The sequence below is a fragment of the Macaca thibetana genome, chromosome 14 (assembly GCF_024542745.1).
Source record: "Macaca thibetana thibetana isolate TM-01 chromosome 14, ASM2454274v1, whole genome shotgun sequence".
Taxonomy (NCBI): domain Eukaryota; kingdom Metazoa; phylum Chordata; class Mammalia; order Primates; family Cercopithecidae; genus Macaca; species Macaca thibetana.
In genome coordinates, this window is record NC_065591.1 from 64424936 (window position 1) to 64445530 (window position 20595).

General features: G+C 38.4%; 1 protein-coding gene across 1 annotated transcript in view; it reads right to left on the reverse strand.

Moving 5' to 3' along the window:
• The window catches only part of FCHSD2 (FCH and double SH3 domains 2), a 339502-nt gene that overhangs the window by 36282 nt on the left and 282625 nt on the right, over nucleotides 1-20595 (reverse strand). Inside the window, exons 11-12 of the mRNA XM_050756143.1 lie at nucleotides 17653-17769; nucleotides 15527-15631 (exon numbers count right to left, since the gene is read on the reverse strand). Of these exons, the coding sequence (XP_050612100.1) occupies nucleotides 15527-15631; nucleotides 17653-17769 (222 nt within the window). The remainder of the gene's footprint in view (nucleotides 1-15526; nucleotides 15632-17652; nucleotides 17770-20595) is intronic.

Below are 20595 nucleotides of genomic sequence, written 5' to 3' on the forward strand. Positions count from 1 at the left end.
GCATAATATTTTCAAGATTCATCTATGTTGTAACATGTATCAGTATTTTATTCCTTTTAATGACCAAATAACATTCTATTGTGTGGATATACATTAGAATGTTTATCCATTTGTCAGTTGGTAGTCATTTAGGTTGTTTCTATTTCTTGGCTATTATGAATAATATTGCTACAAACGTGTGTGTACAAGTTTTAGTGTGGACATGTTTTCACTTCTTTTGGGTTTATACATAGGGCTGGCGTTGCTGGATCATGAAGTAATGCTAAGTTTAACCATCTGGGGAAATACTAGACTGTTTTTGAACGTGGCTCTATCATTTGATTCCACCAGTAGGGTATGAGGGTTTCTCCACATTCTGGTAATCGCTTGTTAATGTCTGCCTTTTGATTCTAGCCATGCTAGTGGGTATAAAGTGGTATCTTACTGTTGTTTGCATTTTCCTGGATAACTATTAATGTTACGAATCTTAGACCAGGCACGGTGGCTCATGCCTATAATCCCAGCACTCTGGGAGGCTGAGGTGGGTGGATAACGAGGTCAGGAGTTTGAGACCAGCCTGGCCAACACTAAAAATACACAAAATTAGCCGGACGTGGTGGCGAGTGCCTGTAATTCCAGCTACTCAGGAGGCTGAGGCAGGAGAATCGCTTGAACCCGGGAGGTGGAGGTTGCAGTGAACTGAGATCAGGCCATTGCACTCCAGCCTGGGCCACAGTGTGAGACTCGGTTTCCAAAAAAAAAAAAAAAAAGAGAATCTTTTCATGTAGTTATTTATTGGTCATTCGTACATCTTCTTTGGAGAAATGTCTATTCAGATCCTTTTCCCATTTTTAAGTTGAGTATTTTTCTTTGCCTTTTTATTATTACGAGTTTTAATATATTCTAGAAGCAAGTTTCTATCAGATACATGATTTGCAAATATTTTCCCCCATTCTGTGGGCTGTCTTTCATTTTCTTGATAGCGTCCTTTGAAACATGAAAGTTTTAAATTTTGATGATGTCTAATTTATCTAGTTTTTCTTTTGCTGCTTAGGCTTTGGTGTTATATCTAAGAAACTAATCCAAAGCCACAAAGACTTACCCCTGTGGTTTTTTTTTTTTTTTTTGTAAGTTTATTAGCTTTCGCAGTTACATTTAGGTGTTCATTGTGAGTTAGTTTGTATATATGATGTGAAGTGGGGTTGTTAAGATAATTAACTGGAAGGTCATTAAACTGAGGCAGCTCCAGCATCCCGGCTTCCTATGTAAGCAAACCAAAACTCAACTCAGTATAAATGGTAAAACAAAACTGAAGCTTAACCAATCAAAAACTGCCAACTACCTTCTAACTAGAAACCTTCCACTGGAATGATCCAAAAAAGGCTACTACTGTGCCACTTTAACCAATCAAATATTTGCTTTGTTTTGCTTCTGAGTTCACCCTATAAAAGCATTCCTCTGGTGTTCCATTGGTGGAACTCTGAACTGCATATGATCTGGTGCTGCCCAAGTAATTATTGCTATTTTCTCAAATAAAAAACAATTTAATGTGCCTAAGTTTATCTTTTAACAGAGTCAAACTTCATTCTTTTGCATATGGATATCCACTTGCCCTACCACCATTCTAGTATGCTTTTGCTTTTTTAAGAGACAGGGTCGGCTGGGCGCGGTGGCTCAAGCCTGTAATCCCAGCACTTTGGGAGGCCGAGACGGGCGGATCACGAGGTCACAAGATCAAGACCATCCTAGCTAACATGGTGAAACCCCGTCTCTACTAAAAAAATACAAAAAACTAGCCGGGCGAGGTGGCGGGCGCCTGTAGTCCCAGCTACTCCGGAGGCTGAGGCAGGAGAATGGCGTGAACCCGGGAGGCGGAGCTTGCAGTGAGCTGAGATCCGGCCACTGCACTCCAGCCTGGGTGCCAGAGCGAGACTCCGTCTCAAAAAAAAAAAAAAAAAAGACAGGGTCTCACTGTTGCCCAAGCTGGAATGCAGTGGTATGATGATAGCTCACTGTAGCCTCGAACTGCTGGGCTCAAGTGATCCTCCCACTGTAGCCTTCCCAGTAGCTAGGACTACAGGTGCATGCCACCATGCCTGGCTAATTTTTAAATTTTTTTGTAGAGACAGCCATCTCACTATGTTGCCTAGGCTGATCTTGAACTTCTGGCCTCAAGTGATCCTCCTGACTTAGTCTCCCAAAATGCTGGGATTACAGGTGTGAGCCACTGTGCCTGACCTCTAGTATTCATTTTAAAATAAAGAAATGTTTTTATTTTTGTTTTTTAAAAGTGAACCAACAAGCTCTTTCTTAGAAATCACATATGCAAGACATTTAATTGTGGAAGCAGAAAAGAGAGAAGTATTCAGTACATTCTATTTTCTCAAAGCAGTTATTCAAGTAATCTAGTTTTTATAAGATTTATTTTGTCAGTATTTTACCAAACAACAGATAAACATGGTATTTGCCAACTCAGATTGACTGCAGTTCCAGAATTAAACACTGCTATCTTCCCTTTAGGGTTTCAGTTGCTTATAAGTTAAAAATTGTCTAAAAGCAGAACTTTCTAGTGTTCTCAAATGAATTTTCATGATTTGCCAACTGATTAAAAAATTTCAGAGCATAGCTCTCTGTAAACTTGATGGCATTCCAGATACTACTTGACCAAATCATTTTTAGAACCTTTAAAGAGGTAGAACTTTTAAAAATAATATTTAAAAGATCCAGATATTTTAGGATACATAATCTTGGTTTATAAACACAGTCAATTACCTAGATTCTAACACAAAATTTAACATAAGCACATATAAGTGTAAAGCTATAGTTGAGTTTCAAGTCTGTAAATCTAATTTGGACTTAATTCATTTGCCTTCAACATATCTCTTCTTTAAGGACAAGGACTGTGAGTATTATATTACTATTTAGGACAGTGCTTTACTTGTAGGATAAAATCAATAATGGTAGATAATAGTATTTGCTACTCCATCTTTGGTACCTTAAAAAAAAGCTCCAAACAGCTTTTATGATAGGTACTAGGAACTATATCATCATGTATTTCATTTAATCCACAAAACAATTCTAGGGGTCAATATTATAAACTCTATCTATCTAGCTATTGTTTATTTGACAGGGTCTCGCTCTGCTGCCCAGGCTGGAGTGCAGTGGTGCAATAATAGCTCACTGTAACCTTCAATTTCTCCTGAGTGGTTGGGACCAGAGGCAGGTGCCACCACACCTAGCTAATGTTAAAGTTTTTTGTAGAGATGGGGTCTTGCTATGTTGCCTGGTTGGTACCAAACTCCTGGCCTCAAATGATCCTCCTGCCCTGGCCTCCCAAAATGCTGGAATTAGAGGTGTTAGCCACCATGCCTAGCCCCTAAACTCCATTTTATAGATGAGAAAAATGATTTAATCATGGTCATACCAACTGTGGTAACCCGTTATATTAAAGGTTCCCAAATAATCATGCTTCCTGGTATCCATGTAGTCTACTCCCACCATGATTCTGGGCTTGTCCATGTGATTTGCATTGGCTAGTGGGGCATTTGCCAATTTAATGGAAGCAGATGACCCTCAGTAAGTGCTATTTCGACTTGACTTCTTGAAATATGCTGTCACCATGCTGGGGAAGTCCAGTTTAACCTATACGCTGATGAAAGACCATGGGGCAAAAGGCCCAGCCATCGCAGCTGAGCCTAGCCCTCTGGCCGATCCTCTAGCTGAATGTAATTGCTTGAGTAATCTCAGGCAAAACCAGCAAAAGAAATGACTAGTTGGCCTGGCACAGTGGCTCACACCTGTGATTCCCCACATTTTGGGAGGCCGAGGTGGGAGGATTGCTGAGCCCAGGAATTCGAGGTTTGAGACCAGTCTGGGCAAAATAGCGAGACCCTGTCTCTATAAAGAATAAAAATAAAATATTAGCTGGGTTTGGTGGTACATGCCTGTAGTCCCAGCTATTTGGGAGGCTGAGGTGGGAGGATTGCTTGAGGCCAGGAGGTTGAGGCTGCAGTGAGTTGTGCCACTGCAGTCCAGCCTGCGGGACAGAGTGAGATGGTCTCAAAAGAAAATAAAAGAATAAAAGGAAATGCACAGTCAGCACCCAGAAAGGCAACAGATAATAAACCACTGTTGTTTTTGCCATAAAGTGTGGGGTGGTTTTCATATGCAGCAACAGATTACTGTGTTTGAACAGCATAATCTCCAAGTATTTGGGTATTTTCTAGCCACCTTTCTATTATGGATTTTTAATATAAGTCTAATTAATCAAGAACTTACTATGTATAATATCAATCCTTTTAAACTTATTGAAACAGGTTTATGGTCCAGTGTATGGTCTTGTTGAATGTTCTATGTGTACTTTAAAAGAACATATTTTCTACTCATATGCAGTGGAGAGTTCGATGAATGCCAATTAGGTAAAGTTGGTTAATGATGTTCATTTTCTATATCCTTACTGATTTTCTATCTTCTTGTTCTATCAATTACTGAAAGAGGGATGCTGAAGTCTCCAACTACAATTGTAGATTTGTCTATTTCTTCTTTCAGTTCTGCCAGTTTCTGCTTTATGTATTTTGTAACATTATTATTATATATACATCCAGGACTGAAATATATTCTTGATGAAATATCTTTAAAAAATCATTATGTATTATCCTTCTTAATATTCCTTGTCCTAAAACGTATTTTGTCTAACATTAATATAATCACTTCATTTTTTTTGTTAGACAGGGTCTGGACTTTGTTGTCCAGGCTGCAGTGCAGTGGTGCAATCACGGCTCAGTGCAGCCTCAATCTCCAGGGCTCATCCTCCTACCTCACCGCAGCCTCCTGAGTAGATGGGACTACAGGCGTGCATCACCATGCCCGGCTAATTTTTATATTTTTTGTAGAGACGGGGTTTTGCCACCTCAGTTTTTTAATGATTAGTGTTTGTTCTCCTGTATAAGCAACAGCTAAAATTTCTCCTGGATTTTTTTGCCTTTCAGTTATTGTTTCCTGCCAAGCTCCTTGGAGTCTCTGTTCCACATGTGTACTCAGGTATCAGCCAAGGATTTGGAAGGGCTTTCCAAATGACATCCACCTTCAGGCCAGTAAGATGGAGGTTCTGCTTAAATTCTGGTTGTGCTGCTCCTTACAGATGCAGAGCTATATAATGGAAATGTCACTAAGTATAGTCCTGTTCTTTTAAGGAGAAATTCCTCTCCAGGTTTTACATGCTTTGGGTCATTTTCCAGTTCTATTAAATAATTTTTGTTTTAATATTTTTACCCCAGATTAATATTGTAATCTAAAGTAGTCTTATATAAGCTAGTAACCTATTACAAGAAGCAGAATCTCTTAGAGATATATTTATTCAACATTCAGAGAGAATTATAAAGAAATCTAAAACTTTCACTCAATAGTTTACTATTAATAGCAATATTCATGTTGTAGTTCTGAAAGTGCTTAATATATACTGCAGTTATTGTTCTATAATATACAAAGCAGGCTGGGCACACTATAATCTCAACACTTTGGAGGCTGAGGCAGGTAGAATGCCTGAGCCCAGGAGCTCAAGACCAGTCTGAGAAACATGGCGAAACCCTGTCTCTGCAAAAAATGCAAAAATTAGCTGGGTATGGTGGCACATGTCTGTAGTCCCAGCTATTCGGGAAATGGAGGTGGGAGGATTGCTTGAACCTGGGAGGTGGAGGCTGCAATGAGTGCCACTGCACTCCAGCCTGGGTGACAGAGACTCTGTCTCAAAAAAATTTTTTTAAAATATATAAAGCACATAAAATATTATGATAATACGATTAGGAATAAAACTTTTTGGTATAAGAGGAAAAAAGGATATACATAAATGTAAAATCAAAGAAATCAAATAAGTTCAATAAAATCCCTCTAGCTGGGCATAATGGCACGCACTTGTAGTCACAGTGATTTTGGAGGCTGAGGCAGGAGGATCATTTGAGTCCAGGAGTTCAAGGCTATAGTACACTACGATTGTGCCCGTGAATAGCCATTGCATTCCAGCCTGGGAAATATATTGAGACCCTGTCTCTAAAAATAAATAAAATCCCTCTAATTGTCCATGTTAATTGGAAATATCAACATGAACTCATGATTTAAAAAAAGTTATCCCTAGCTCTAACAACAAAGAAAATATTAAAAAAAGAAAGCGATACTGAGAACAATAAGCATCTTCACAGTCCAGGCCTTAGTGTCTAAATACCATTTTCTATTAACAGAATCAGAGCTTCTTGGAGAAACAGCTAATTCTAAGTCTGGGCAGGAAAAATATAAGGTGAACCTGTGATAGCTTGTTGTGCTAGGAAGAAAGTATTCAAGGACTAATGGGGGTAATGTCAAAAGTACACATAAGTCAGTTGAATGGACTCCCAGTTTTAGATAATATGGAACTTAAAATGACAACTGGAATTGATAATATAATGACAACTGGAATTGATAATATACTAAATAGATAAAAATCTATAATAAGTTGAAATGATGTCAGGTGGAACTCCCGAAGGAGAGGCAAACAATAACTACTAAGAAAAGAATATCTACAGTAGAGCTATGAACTCAAAAATTCCTAGAGCTTGTACAGGGTTGAAAGATATTACAACTCTGTGGTGGCTCATGCCTGTAATCCCAGCAATTTGGGAGGCCGAGGTGGGCAGATCACCTGAGGTCAGGAGTTCGAGACCAGCCTGGCCAACACGGTGAAACCCCGTCTCTACTAAAAATACAAAAAAAATTTAGCTGGTTGTGGTGGCGGGCACCTGTAATCAATCCCAGCTACTTGGGAAGCTGAGGCAGGAGAACTGTTTGAACCCAGGAGGCAGAGGTTGCAGTTAGCTGAGATCATTACCACTGCACTTAAGCCTGCGCGACAGAGTGCGACTCTGTCTAAAAAAATAAAATAAAATAAAATAAATAAATAAATAAATAAAAAGATTACAACTCTATCCAGCCAGAGTTGAGAGAACTTGGTGGAAACCCACGGCATCAGTATAGGGCTAATTTCTAATTTATCTCTACATTAACCCAAACAAAGCTTAAAAACAATCTTCAAAATGATTCAATTGATCTGCAAGTTAACTGATCTGGCAGCCCAAACAAAACTCAATAGTCTTTATAGGAAGAAAATAGAATCTAGAAACTTAATAACCAAACAGTCACCATGTCTAGATTCGGTAAAAACTTAGTAGGTATTTGAAAAGCAGAAAAACATGAGGCAAGAGAAAAATCAGTCAATAGAAAGAATGAAATGACAGAGATGATGGAATGAGTAGACAGAACTTTTAAATTGCTATTATAAATATACTAGAGGTTTAAAGAAAAACATGAAGATAAATAGGAATGAACTGGAAGATAAAAGAAGAACCAAACAGAACTTACAGAGCTAAAAATATAAAATTTGAAATAAAAATTCACAAGATGGCCTTAACGGTAGTTTATACACCAGAGAGGAAATATCCATAGGTTTTAATAGACACTAATAGTAACTCATCAAACTGAGACTGAGATAAAAAATAACGCCGTATAAAAATGTGTGGAATGAGCTTTGCACATGACATGTAGGATAATATCAAGTGATTTAATAGTCATGTAATTGAAATCATAGAAGAGGACAGAAAGCATATATCAAGGCATAATGGGCCAGGCTCAGTGGCTCATGCCTGTAATCCCAGCTACTTGGGAGACTGAGGCAGAAAAATCAGTTGAACTCAGGAGGCGGAGCTCGCTGTAAGCTGAGATCGCACCATCACACTCCAGCCTGGGCAACAAAAGTGAAATTCTGTCTCAAAAAAAAAAAAAAAAGAAAAGAAAAAAAAGAAAGTAATCCTATTTACAATAGCTACCAAAACCAAACCAAAACAAGACAAAAACAACAATAACAACAAGAAAACCCAAAAAAACAAAAACCACAACCGCAGGAATAAATTTAACCAAGGAGGCGAAGATCTCTACAAGGAAAACTACAAAACACTGATGAAAGAAATTGAAGAGGACACAAACAAATCCATGTGCAATTGCTATCAAAATCAATGACATTCTTCACAGAAATAGAAAAAAAAATCCTAAAATTCATATGGAACCACAAAAGTCCCTGAATAGCCAAAGCAATTCTCAGCAAAAATAATAAAGCTGGAGGTAATACACTACCTGACTTTAGTAACCAAAACAGGATGGTATTGTCATAAATACAGACACACAGACCAATGCAACAGAATAGAGATCCCAGAAATAATGTACTTACAGCCAACCAATTTTTCACAAAGGTGCTAAGAATTTGCAATGGGGAAAGGACACCTTCTTCAATAAATGCTGCTGGGAAAACTGAATATCCACCTGTCAAAGAATGAAACTAGATCCCTGTCTCTTACCATATGTAAAAGTCGGCTCAAAATGATTAAAGACTTTAAAAATAAAACCCAATATTATGGCTGGGCACAGTGGCTCACGCCTGTAATCTTAACACTTTTGAGAGGCTGAGGCAGGTGGATCGCTTGAGCCCAGGAGTTCAAGACCAGCCTGGGCAACATTGTGAAACCCCATCTTACTAAAAATATAAAAACTCAGGTGGGAGGATCACCTGAGCCTGGGGAGGCCAAGGCAGAAGTGAGTTGTGATCACGCCACTGTACTCCAGCCTGGGCAACAGATACTTTGTCTCAAAACAAACAAACAAACAAAACAACAACAACAAAAAACCCATACTATAGAACTACTACAAGAAAACATAGGGTAAATGCTTCTGGATATTGGTCAAGGCAGATTTTTATGGCTGAGACTTTAATGCTACAGGCAACAAAACAAAAAATAGACAAACAGGACTACAATGAATTAAACACTCTATGCAGCAAAGGAAATAATCAACAGAGTTAACAGACGACCTACAGAATGGAAGAAAATACTTGCAAACTATTCATGCAACAAGGGACTAATATCCAGAATATACACGAACTCAAACAACTCAATAGCAAAATACCATGTAATCTCATTAAAAAGAGAGCACAGGATCTGTAACCACTTTTCTCAAAAGAAGACATAATGGCCAACAGGTATATGAAAAAATACTCAACATTACTTATCATCAGTAAAATGCAAATCAAAACCAGATACCAAAACCAAAATCAGATATCATCTTACCCCAGTTAGAATCGCTATTTATCAAAAAGACAAAAAATAACAAGTGCTAGTGAAGATGCAGATAAAAGGGAACTGTTATACAGTGTTGATGGGAATGTAAATTAGTACAGTTATTATGGAAAACAGCATGGAGGTTTCTCAAAAGACTAAAAATAGAACTACTATATGATCCAGCAATCCCTCTTTTGGATATTTATCCAAAGGAAAGGAAATCAGTGTATCAAAGTCATACCTTCATCCCATGTTTATTACAGCACTATTCACAGTGGCCAAGATGTGGAATCAACCTAAGTGTCTATCAATGGATTAAGAAAATGTGATATATACACACAATGGAATACTATTCAGTCATTAAAAAAAAAAATGAAATCTTGTCATTTGCAGCAATATGAATGGAACTGGAGGCCATTATGTTAAGTGAAATAAGCTAGGCACAGGCAGACAAATATCACATCTTCTCACGCATGTGCGGAGCTAAAAAATATTAACCAAAGAAGTAGAGAGTAGAGGCCGGGGCCGGGTGCGGCGGCTCACGCCTGCAATCCCAGCACTTTGGGAGGACAAGGTGGGCGGATCATGAGGTCAAGAGATTGAGACCATCCTGGCTAAGACGCTGAAACCCTGTCTCTACTAAAAATACAAAAACAAAATTAGCTGGGCGTGGTGGCAGGCGCCTGTAGTCCCAGCTAGTTGGGAGGCTGAGGCAGGAGAATGGCGTGAACCTGGGAGGCGGAGCTTGCAGTGAGTGGAAATCTCGCCACTGCACTCCAGCCTGGGCGACAGCCAAGACTCCGTCTCAAAAAAAAAAAAAAAAAAAAAAAAGAGAGTAGAGGCTGGGGGCCGTGGCTCACGCCTGTAATCCCAGCACTTTGGGAAGACAAGGCGGGTGGATCACGAGGTCAGGAGTTTGAGACCAGCTTGGCCAACATGGTGAAACCCCATCTCTATTAAAATTAAAAAAATTAGCTGGGCGTGGTGTTGCACGCCACTGCACTCCAGCCTGGGCGACTAAGCTAGACTCCGTCTCAAAAAAAAAAAAAAAAAAAAAAAAAAAAGTACAGAGTAGAATGATGGTTATCAGAAGCTGGGAAGGATTGTGGGGAAGAAGAAGAGAGATTGGGGAATAGAAAGAAGCAAACAGACAGATGGGATAAGTTCTGGTGTTTGATAGCTTAGCAGGGTGACTATAGTTAGTAATTCAAAATAACTATAAGATTTGAAATGTTCTAAATACAAAGAAATTATAAATGTCTGAGGTGATAGATATCTTAATTACTCTAATTTGATCATTATGCACTGTATGCATGTATCAAAATATCACATGCATCTCATAAATATGTACAGTTATTTTGTATCAATAAAAAAATTAAGAAGCCAAAAAAGGAAACAAAGAGTGCCTAAATAAATGGAGAAAGACATCATGTTCATGAATTAGAAGACTCAATATTGTTGAGAAGTCAATTCTTCTCAAATTATTTGTGGATTCAATGTAATCCCAATCCAAATGCCCTCAGTTTTTTTTTTGTAGAAGCTGATGGCAATGAGAATAGTCCAAATAATTCTAAAACAAGAATAGTGTTGGAGGAATTATACTATCTGATTTCAAGACTTACAGTGTCATTAAGACTGTGATACTGGCATAAGTACAGACATATAGACCAATGGAACTGAATAAAATTGAAAATATTCACACATATATGATAAGTTGTTTTCAATACAGGTGCAAAGGTAATGGGAAAAGCATGTTCTTTCAAATGTGATGGTGGAACAACTGGCTTTCTGTATAGGAAAAACAAAGAACAATAACGACAACCAAAACAAATCAAACAGGACCCTTAACTCATACCAGACCTCAACAATTTAACTAGAAATGTTTAGGATCACAGTCCATAAGGAATTAAGCTTGAACTATAACACTTCTAGAAGAAAACATGAGAGAACATATCACAACCTTGATCAGGCAAAAATTTCTTAGAACACAAAGAACACTAATCATAAAGGATAAAATTCATAAATTAATCTCATCAAAATTAAAAGTTTCTAATTTAGAAAATGAAAAGGTAAGCCAAAGACTGGAGAAAATATTAGCAATACATGTACCTAAAAAATGACTAGTATCCAGAAAACATAAAGAATTGTTATAACTCAGTAATAAGACCAATTCAAATTTGGGCAAAAGATATTAACAGATACTCTACTAAGGGGGATATATGAATGGCCAAAAAACTTATAAAAAGATGCTCAGCATAGTTAGTTAATGTCACGAGTCTGTAGTCAATGCAATTCAAAACCACAGTGAGATACCATTACACACACACTCAAATGGCTAAGTTTAAAATGACTGCCAAGTTGGGGGCAGTGGCTCACGCCTGTAATCCCAACACTCTGGGAGGCGAAGGCAGGCAGATTGCTTGACCCACAAGTTTGAGATCAGCCTGGGCAAGATGGTGAAACCCCATCTGTACAAAAAAATGGAAAATTAGCCGGGCATGGGGGAGTGTGCCTGTAGTCCCAGCTACTTGGGAAGCTGAGGTGGGAGAATCGCTTGAGCCCAGGAGGTTGGGGCTGCAGTGAGTTGAGATCGTGATACTGCACTCCAGCTTGGGTGACAAAGTGAGACCCTGTCTCAAAAAAAAATTTTTTTTTTTAATGAGGTCATAATAATACCCAAGAAAAAAAATACCCATTCACCACCACTGGAGGTGACTAACACTTGGTAATTGCAAAGAGGAAAGAAAAAATCTTTATCATGGAAAGATCTGGTAGCACACCACCTTATTAAGTGACCACTCTTAGTATCATTAATAGCAGGACAACTTGGTATAATGATTCTTTATGTGATGAAAAACATCACATCATCTATGAAGTATTTCTGCCTAAAACACTAACCTGTCTCTAATCAGGCCTTAAGACCTAACTTCCATTTTATAGAACATAATTAATGGGTCAATCTAACACACACATAAAGCCAGTATTGCAAAATATAATAGTTGAATCTAGATGTTAGGAATATATGTTTAATATCTTCATATTTTCTGTATGTTTGAATATTTTCAGTAAAAAATAAAAGCGATCAGTCAAGAGGTCTGCTAACATAGCATGAATACAGTGAAACCTCACAGTAACAGGTCCAGAGATAATGTAAATTTGGAAATAATGTGATTAGAAATATATATATATGAAATATATATATGTGTGTGTGTATATATATATGATCTTATATATATATAGTCTTGCTCTGTTGCCCAAGCTGGAGTGCAGTGGCCCAATCATGGCTCACTGCAGACCAACCTTCCAGGATTAAGCCTCTGCCTCCCAAGTAGCTGAGACTATAGGCACGTGTCACCATACCCAGCTAATTTATTTTCATTTTTAATAGAGATGAGGTCTCATCTGTTGCCCAGGCTGCTCTCAAACTCCTGAGCTCAAGAGATCTTCCCACCTCAGTCTCCCAAAGTGATGGAATTAGAGGCATGAACCACCGCACCCGGCCTAAACATTTTGTTTTAATATCGGGGTCATTCTTGTCATTAACTTTGCAGTAATGAGGTCTCACATTTTATATAACCAATGTTCTCTCTTTTGTATAGGTATTTATAATAAATACAGTATCGAATGAAAGAGAAAAACCAATGCAAATGACATACAGGCAGAAGAAAGGAAAAGGGTATGTGCAGAAACCATTATTGTTAATTCCTTTGAAGACTCTCATGGTCCAGTCTATCCAAAAATTTTATTATGATAATCCTGTAAGTACTACCCCAATAAATATGCCCTCATATTTGCTGGCTAATTTTACTTAGGTTATTTTTTGTATCTGATAAGTGGAAACCAAGTGAGAGATTATTTTATGCTAACAGTAAAATTAATTAAATGCTACAGATATTCCAAATTGAGAAAATGGATCTGCTGTCATGGTTTCAGCATACTATATTCAACATTCTTGATAAGAAAACTATCTTTGAGAATGTAGACTTAAATACTTGCATCAGAAAAGGTGAGACATTGTGGTATGAGAATTTCACTTCATATTTTTAGTTTGAAACTAACAAACACAGTCTAGTTTGGCATACTATGGAAATAATAGGTCATTTGGCCTAAATGAAGACTCTGTGTGCCTGATACCTACTGCTGCTACTACTGGGGATGGTGGGAGGTTTTGTAGAGTTGGGTACCAGTTGGTGACACCACACATGGAGTCTGGAAATGGAAAATACACGAAATACCCTTCAGAAAACCTCTGAGACTTGTCTCAAAATAATTACTCCTGTTCCACCAAGGCTCTGAAAAACTGGCTTCATCTAGAGCGCGGAGAAACAAACAACAGGAATAACTCTTCTACCACATGCCAGTGTTTCTTTAGAGTAGGGGAGGGCTTGCCAACACTACTTGGCCAGCACTCTAAGATAGTAGTTTAGACACGACCCTGAATTCAAAGAGAAAAATGACTATTCATTGTACACCCTGCCCTCCTCACTATGGAGGCTGCCAATTAGACTGTGAACAGGAATGAAGTGGAGGTGGGGTTACTGGGGTTTCTCCAGCCCAGGCAGATGGCAAGCCTGTTCTGATTCAGATCACTTCCATGGGGCTGTGCCAAAAACATGCCCATATTCTCTATGCTTGTCTATGCTGCCTCTCGCTTCACGCCACAACCAGTGAAGCACTTCCTCAAAACTTCTAGAGTTCTAAGGGGGTGCTAGAAAACCACTAGTTTAGATTAACCCTAAACCAATGCAGGGGTTCCTTGCATTGGGTCCCTGAAAGATGCTTGCCCACAATTTTCTTACACACTTACAGGGCTACACTATGTCTCACGGGTGCTTATCCTGTCTTTGGGAAGATCTGACTACTAGAAAGTATTTCCCAATACTAAACTCACATCTACTTCTTTCCTACCTTCATCTTTTGGTTCAAGTTCTTCCTCTTGAAGTTACATGGCATAAGTCTGTGCTATCCCCTTTTATCTGACTAATCAAATACTATTCATCTGCCAGTATTCATCTTAAGTCTTCTTCTGTGTTACACCCAAAACAATCCCTCCCAGAGTGATTTCTGTGTCCTCTGGGTTCTTCAACTACACTTAATGCACCACTCCTCGGCACTTATGCTTTACCATCTTAGTTATTTTTGGCATTCTTTATGCCTTTCTAACAAGAACATAATCTTTTGATGGCTGGATGGTATCAGTCTTTTATAAATGTCTACCTCTATACCCCTTCATCATGTTGCTGCTGAGTAGATAGTGTGTGCACGGGTCCTCCATGAACTGGCCCTAACCACAACAAGTTTACTTATTTTCTATCACATTTCCTCACAAAAATCCTCCACTCTAATCTATCCAGCTACCAAATTATACCCTGTGTCTTCCTCATTTGCTAATACTTTCTTGTTTCCTATCCCAACCTCTCCCCATCTAGAGCAGAGAGTATTAGCCTCAGGCATATGAACTCTAAACACCATACACAAAATGTACATTTTTGTACGTGGGAGAGAATGTTTCACAGCTTTCATACAACTCTCAAAGGTCCCAAGACTCCATAAAAAATTAAAATCCACTATTATAAATTTTTTCCCATCTTTGCTTAACCAAATCTTCTCTATTCTTAAAAGCCCAGCTCATGTCCCTGGATCCAGGGAACCTTCCATATGGGGGAGATTTCCTAAGCTCTGAATATATATGTATGAATATATATGTATATATATCTCCATATATATTGATATATAAGGAGATAGATATATCTAAATTGATATATATCTCTAAATTGATACACATACATCGATTTTTCTACCATTAATCTCTGTGGTTTATTATGTACCTTGTAGAAATTTTAAAATTAGTATCTTCATTGTGACTTAAATCTTTTGTATTTAATGTTTCATGACTGTAAACTTTACAGCATCTTTTTGTTATATGTACTGCCTTCCACAGAGCAGGTACTTAACAAATACTACTGTGGATGGCCGGGTGTAGTAGCTCACGCCTGTAATCCTAGCACTTTAGGAGGCCAAGGCAGGTGGATCACGAGGTCAGGAGATAGAGACCATCCTGGCTAACATGGTGAAACCCCGTCTCTACTAAAAAGATACAAAAAAAAATTAGCTGGGCGTGGTGGCAGGCGCCTGTAGTCCCAGCTACTCGGGAGGCTGAGGCAGGAGAATGGCATGAACCTGGGAGGAGGAGCTTGCAGTAAGCCGAGATCGTGCACTGCACCTCCAGCCTGGGCAGCAGAGCGAGACTCCGTCTCAAAAAAAAAAAAAAAAAAAAATCCTACTGTGGACACGAATGAAGACGGTGAATCACCTTCATCTCAGTGTGTGTAGAAACTCAGTTTTAAAGGTGCATATCACAGTTGCGACAGTGTCATTAGACCTGGGCAAAATGCCACAGTTAGCTGCCACCTTACCTCTGCTTTACGAATATTTTCTCTAGCTTCATCTATTTTCTGTTCCAGCTCTGCTCGGCTTTGTTCTGATACAGCAGGTCCATGACACTCCAGATCATCTAGAACCTATTAAAAAAAATGGGACAATAATGATGACTGTTTTTTACTTTTTATCTTCCTTAAGTGATTAGAGTATTTACATAATTCAAAAGGCTTTAGTGACTAGTAGCCACAATTTTTTTCATTTATTTATTTTTTGAACATTTTGAAATAATTATAGACTTACTAGTAACAAACTTACTACAGAGAGTCCCTTCAGTGGGGAAGCCAGGACCAGCCACTATCTGACTGACGCCACATGAGAGACCCCAAGGGAAACTGCTAAGCTGAGACCACCCAATACTCAGATTAGTGAGAGATAATGTAAAAACCCTCTTGTTCTACGGCATTAAGTTTGAGGTGGTTTGTTAAGCAACATTACATAAGTAGAACATTGAACCTGAGATGCCTGTGAGATAGTGAAAAGATGTCAAAACAGGAAAGAGGTTATATGGATACACAGTAGTAGCTAGGCCCAATGTTGAAGATAATAATTTATGATTTGGTGGTAAAGTAAAACCATGGAAGTGATTGAGAATGCCTATATGAGGATAAAGAATAAAAAAAACAAGATAGCCAAACAATCTGAGAAAATGAATATTTAATTGTGGGCTGGAGAAAGAGGAACCTATGAAAAAATCTAGGAATAGCCAGAAAGGCAGAAGGAAAGCCAGGACAATGTTGAATCGTGGATGACTAGAGAAGATAACATTTTAAGACAAAGGGAGTTGTCAATTGTGATGAAATTGTTGACAGATTAAGAAAAATGAGAAATCAAACTGTCCATTTTGAAGTTAGCAACACAGACATCATTGGTGATTTTGGTAAGCTTAGACTATGAAGTGATACAGGGGGAAGGAAAGGAAAGGAAAGCTCAAATGTAATGGGCTAAAAAGTAAGTGGGAGGTGAGATTCTATAGATAATAAGCATAGGCAATTCTTTTAAGAAGTAGGATGTGAAAGCAAAGAATGAGAAGGATATAGGTATCAATAAATGAAATTGAGAAAAAAAGTACTATACTGAAAATAATTTCTTTGTGCTTAGAGTTTAGTCTTTGAGATATATTTTCTCCCTTCTTCCTTCCCTTCCTCCTTCCCTTCCTCTTTCCCATCCTTCTTCCCGTCCTCCTTCCCTTTCTCCTTCCCTTTCTTTTCTTTTCTTTTGAGACAGTGTCTTGCCCTGTCACCCAGGCTGGAGTGCAGTGGCATGATCTTACCTCAATGTAACCTCCACCTCCTGGGCTCAAGCAATTCTCCCCAACCTTAGCCTCCCGAATAGGTGGGAAGATAGGTGTGTGCCACCATGTCCGACTAATTTTTGAATTTTTTGTAGAGACTGGGTTTTTTGCCATGTTGCTCAGGCTGGTCTGAAACTCCTGGCTCAAGCAATCGACCTGCCTCAGCCTCCCAAAGTTCTGGGATTACAGGCATGACCCACTGCGCCCAGCCAAACATATATTTTCATGAAACCTATAATTGTGTCTAAAAAATATGTCTTGAGGGATGAAAACCTGTATTAATTCAACATATGTCTCTTCCCCTGCCCATAACACACTATCACAGCTTTTCTTTGGCAATTTTATGGTAAACTGGTGAATTAATGTATTGCTGATGGAGGGCTTAAGGAAATTCCAACATGAGTAGATAGCTGACAGCACACTGCTAAGTGTTGAGAAAGTACAGAAAAAACACATACAATGCTTGAGCAAAGGAGTTTGAGACCAGCCTGGGAAACATGGCAAGACCCTATCTCTACAAAAAATCTAAAAAAAATTAGCCAGGCATGGTGGTGTGTGCCTGTGGTCCCAGCTACTTGGGAGGCTGAAGTGGGAGGATTGCTTCAGCCCAGGAGGTTGAAGCTGCAGTAAGCTATGTTCACACCACTGCCCTTCAACCTGGGTGACAGAGCAAGCCTCTTGTCTCAAACAAAACAAAACAAAACAAAACAACACATATAGGATATTTTTCACATTAATAAAACTCAGCTCCTTAAACTGTTTGACATTTGGCTTAAGGTGAATGTAACTAGGACTTTCTCTTATACTTACCCGTTGTTGATGAACAATGTTTTTATGCTCACGTGCCACACGTGTGGCCCATTTTCGAGCTTCCTTATTTAGACTGTGCTCCTCTGTGGTCCCAGTTTCTGATTCTAATTGTCGGCTCTACAACACAAGACAGAACAGAGATAAAAATATTGCTATCTTTATTGCAACCACCACTGCTTTGTAGATGGATCAGAAGGCCTTCACTTAATCAGCACTCAAAACATAAGGCACACTCCACTACTGCTGGAAACAATGTCTTATCGTCACAGAAAGTTACCAGAAGAGTAAGATGAGTATAAAACCATTAAAGACCATAAACTCTTTGTCTTACAGTGCTGAACACAAAAGCATCATCTCTAATACTGCAGACTTATCTTTTTGGGTGTGACGGACTTATCTTTCCGAGTGAAAAGGAAGCTAGCTAAGGTAAGCAAAGAAGAAAATGTATTCATGCCAACCTACTATGGTGATAAAATCATTGCATAAATAAAAATGGAAACAACTTAATAGTTTCAATGTGAGTAAAGAATCATTAAAGATAAGAACAAAACAATACAATAACAGCAACACAATCTTGCACCCCTCCTGCTAACCCAAGGCAGATGGAACTCGTTAGAGGTCCATCATCAACTTGCCACCAAACCTTAAAAGTCAGCTTTTGCCCTTTCTCCAGGCTTCATATGAAATATAAGGGTGCTAGATCAAATGATCGCCAAGGGTTTCTTCTAGCTGTATGCTATTATTCTGATTTACAAAGAACAAACCACAAAATCTAAATAAAAATATTAATAGCTAACTCCTATTGTGCAAAGTACTATGGAAAGTGATTCATATAACTTTTTTTTTAAACAACTTTATGACGTGGGTCCCACACCATTTTATAGAAAAGAAAACAAAGGCTCAGAGAGGTTAATTTTTCTTGGATGTCCTACATATTAAATGTTACAACCGTAATTGTCTGATTACAGAATCAGAGCCATTAAACACAAAACTATTTTAATTCTCTCTAAATTCTTAAAGACCCCTGAAAAACAAACTTTATTGAAATAATTAGGAATTTATTTTAAAAAAATATGAATCACCCAAAGAGGCTTTTCATATAGAAAGAAGCAAAATTGTAGAATGAAAAGAATTTTAGAAATTCTGATCATGGCTCACTGCAGCGTTGACCTCCGGGATCAAGTGACTCTTCCATTTCAGCCTCCTGAGTAGCTGGAACTACAGGTGTGTGCCACCATACCCAGCTAATTTCTTTTTTTTCCTTCTAGAGATAAGGTCTCTCTATGTTGCCCAGGCTTGTCTTGAACTCCTCGGCTCAAGTAATCCTCCCACTCTGGCCTTCCAAAGTGTTGAAATGCCAGGGATGAGCCACTACACCTGGCCTAGTAATTCTTTTGCAAGGTCTCGTAGTTCAAAATTGATAGAGTAAGTAGAAATTGATAAACTGGATTTTAAAAATTAATATTTTTGTTGGGGGAATTGTGATGGGGCAGAGTTTAAAAATTTTTGTTCTATACAGATATTTCAGCTAAAGCTAGATTATAACAATGACAAATGAATTTAAATAGAGCAAAATAATCAAAATTCAAACCTAACCATCTTTACATTCACATTTTATATTCTAATGGGAATGAACTTTATTATTATATTTTGCTTTGCAAATGAGTCTGGGCATTCAATTTACATCTGTTCTCAAAGTCAGGAACATTAAAATGTTAACTCTGGACATAGATACAAATGAAATATACAAAAGTCAGAGGAAGTGATCTGTAAAAGTAGAAAGATAAATTCTGAAGAGTCCAAGAATAGGTTTTTGAGTCAGATAGACTTAGTTTGAATCCACTGTAGGCCATTTTATGGTACTACTAGCTTTATGATCTTGGGCATGTTAATTATCTGAGTTGTAGCTACATCTGAAAACTAGTGAAAATGTCACCTATCTCCGTAGGGTTGGTAGGTTATAATGAAGTCATATTTTAAACATTCTGGTATAGTATCTACATAATATCTTAGCATCCAGTAATGGTAACTGCTAATGTTAAAAGCCCAATTGAAAATTACTTGAAACAAAAATTTTCTCATTACTGTTCATAAGAAAATCCAGATAATTCCTAGGTTCTTAATAGTGTAAACAATGAATCCAAAACAAAGATTGAAAATATATTGAAAGATTAAGGCAGATCTCAAAGAGAATGAATTTGTAGGGAGTAGCTGGATGAGAAAGGAGGCAACTGATAGAGACATTTAATTTTTTTTTTTTTTTGAGACGGAGTCTCGCTCTGTCGCCCAGGCTGGAGTGCAGTGGCTGGATCTCAGCTCACTGCAAGCTCCACCTCCCGGGTTTACGCCATTCTCCTGCCTCAGCCTCTCGAGTAGCTGGGACTACAGGCGTCCGCCACCTCGCCCGGCTAGATTTTTGTATTTTTTAGTAGAGACAGGGTTTCACCGTGTTAGCCAGGATGGTCTTGATCTCCGCCCATCTCGGCCTCCCAAAGTGCTGGGATTGCAGGCTTGAGCCACCGCGCCCGGCCAGAGACATTTATTACTGAGCAGCATTTTAGGAATAGGTAAAGGGGTTTACATTGTGTGCTGGCTGCAGATGGGCCAAAACCCAATTTGCCTTACAGAATTTATACCTTCTTATTGAGTATTCACTGCGCTCAAGATAGAGCCTTTCCCTTATTTTTTATGTGTTTACTAAGACTTGGGAGTCCAATGATCAGGACAGATAACTAATGCCACTGATTGGAAGATGTGACTTTGAGATCCTTTGTGTAGGGAATGACACAAAACTAAAATTCAAATTAATTTATCCTTTTCATGAATTCTGAAATCAAGCCATGGAATACATGCGGAAGCTCCTGAGAGACAGGTCTTGACAACTGAGAATTTCATACAAGGCGAATACAGCCCAGGGTATTAAACAATACACAGAGAAATGTT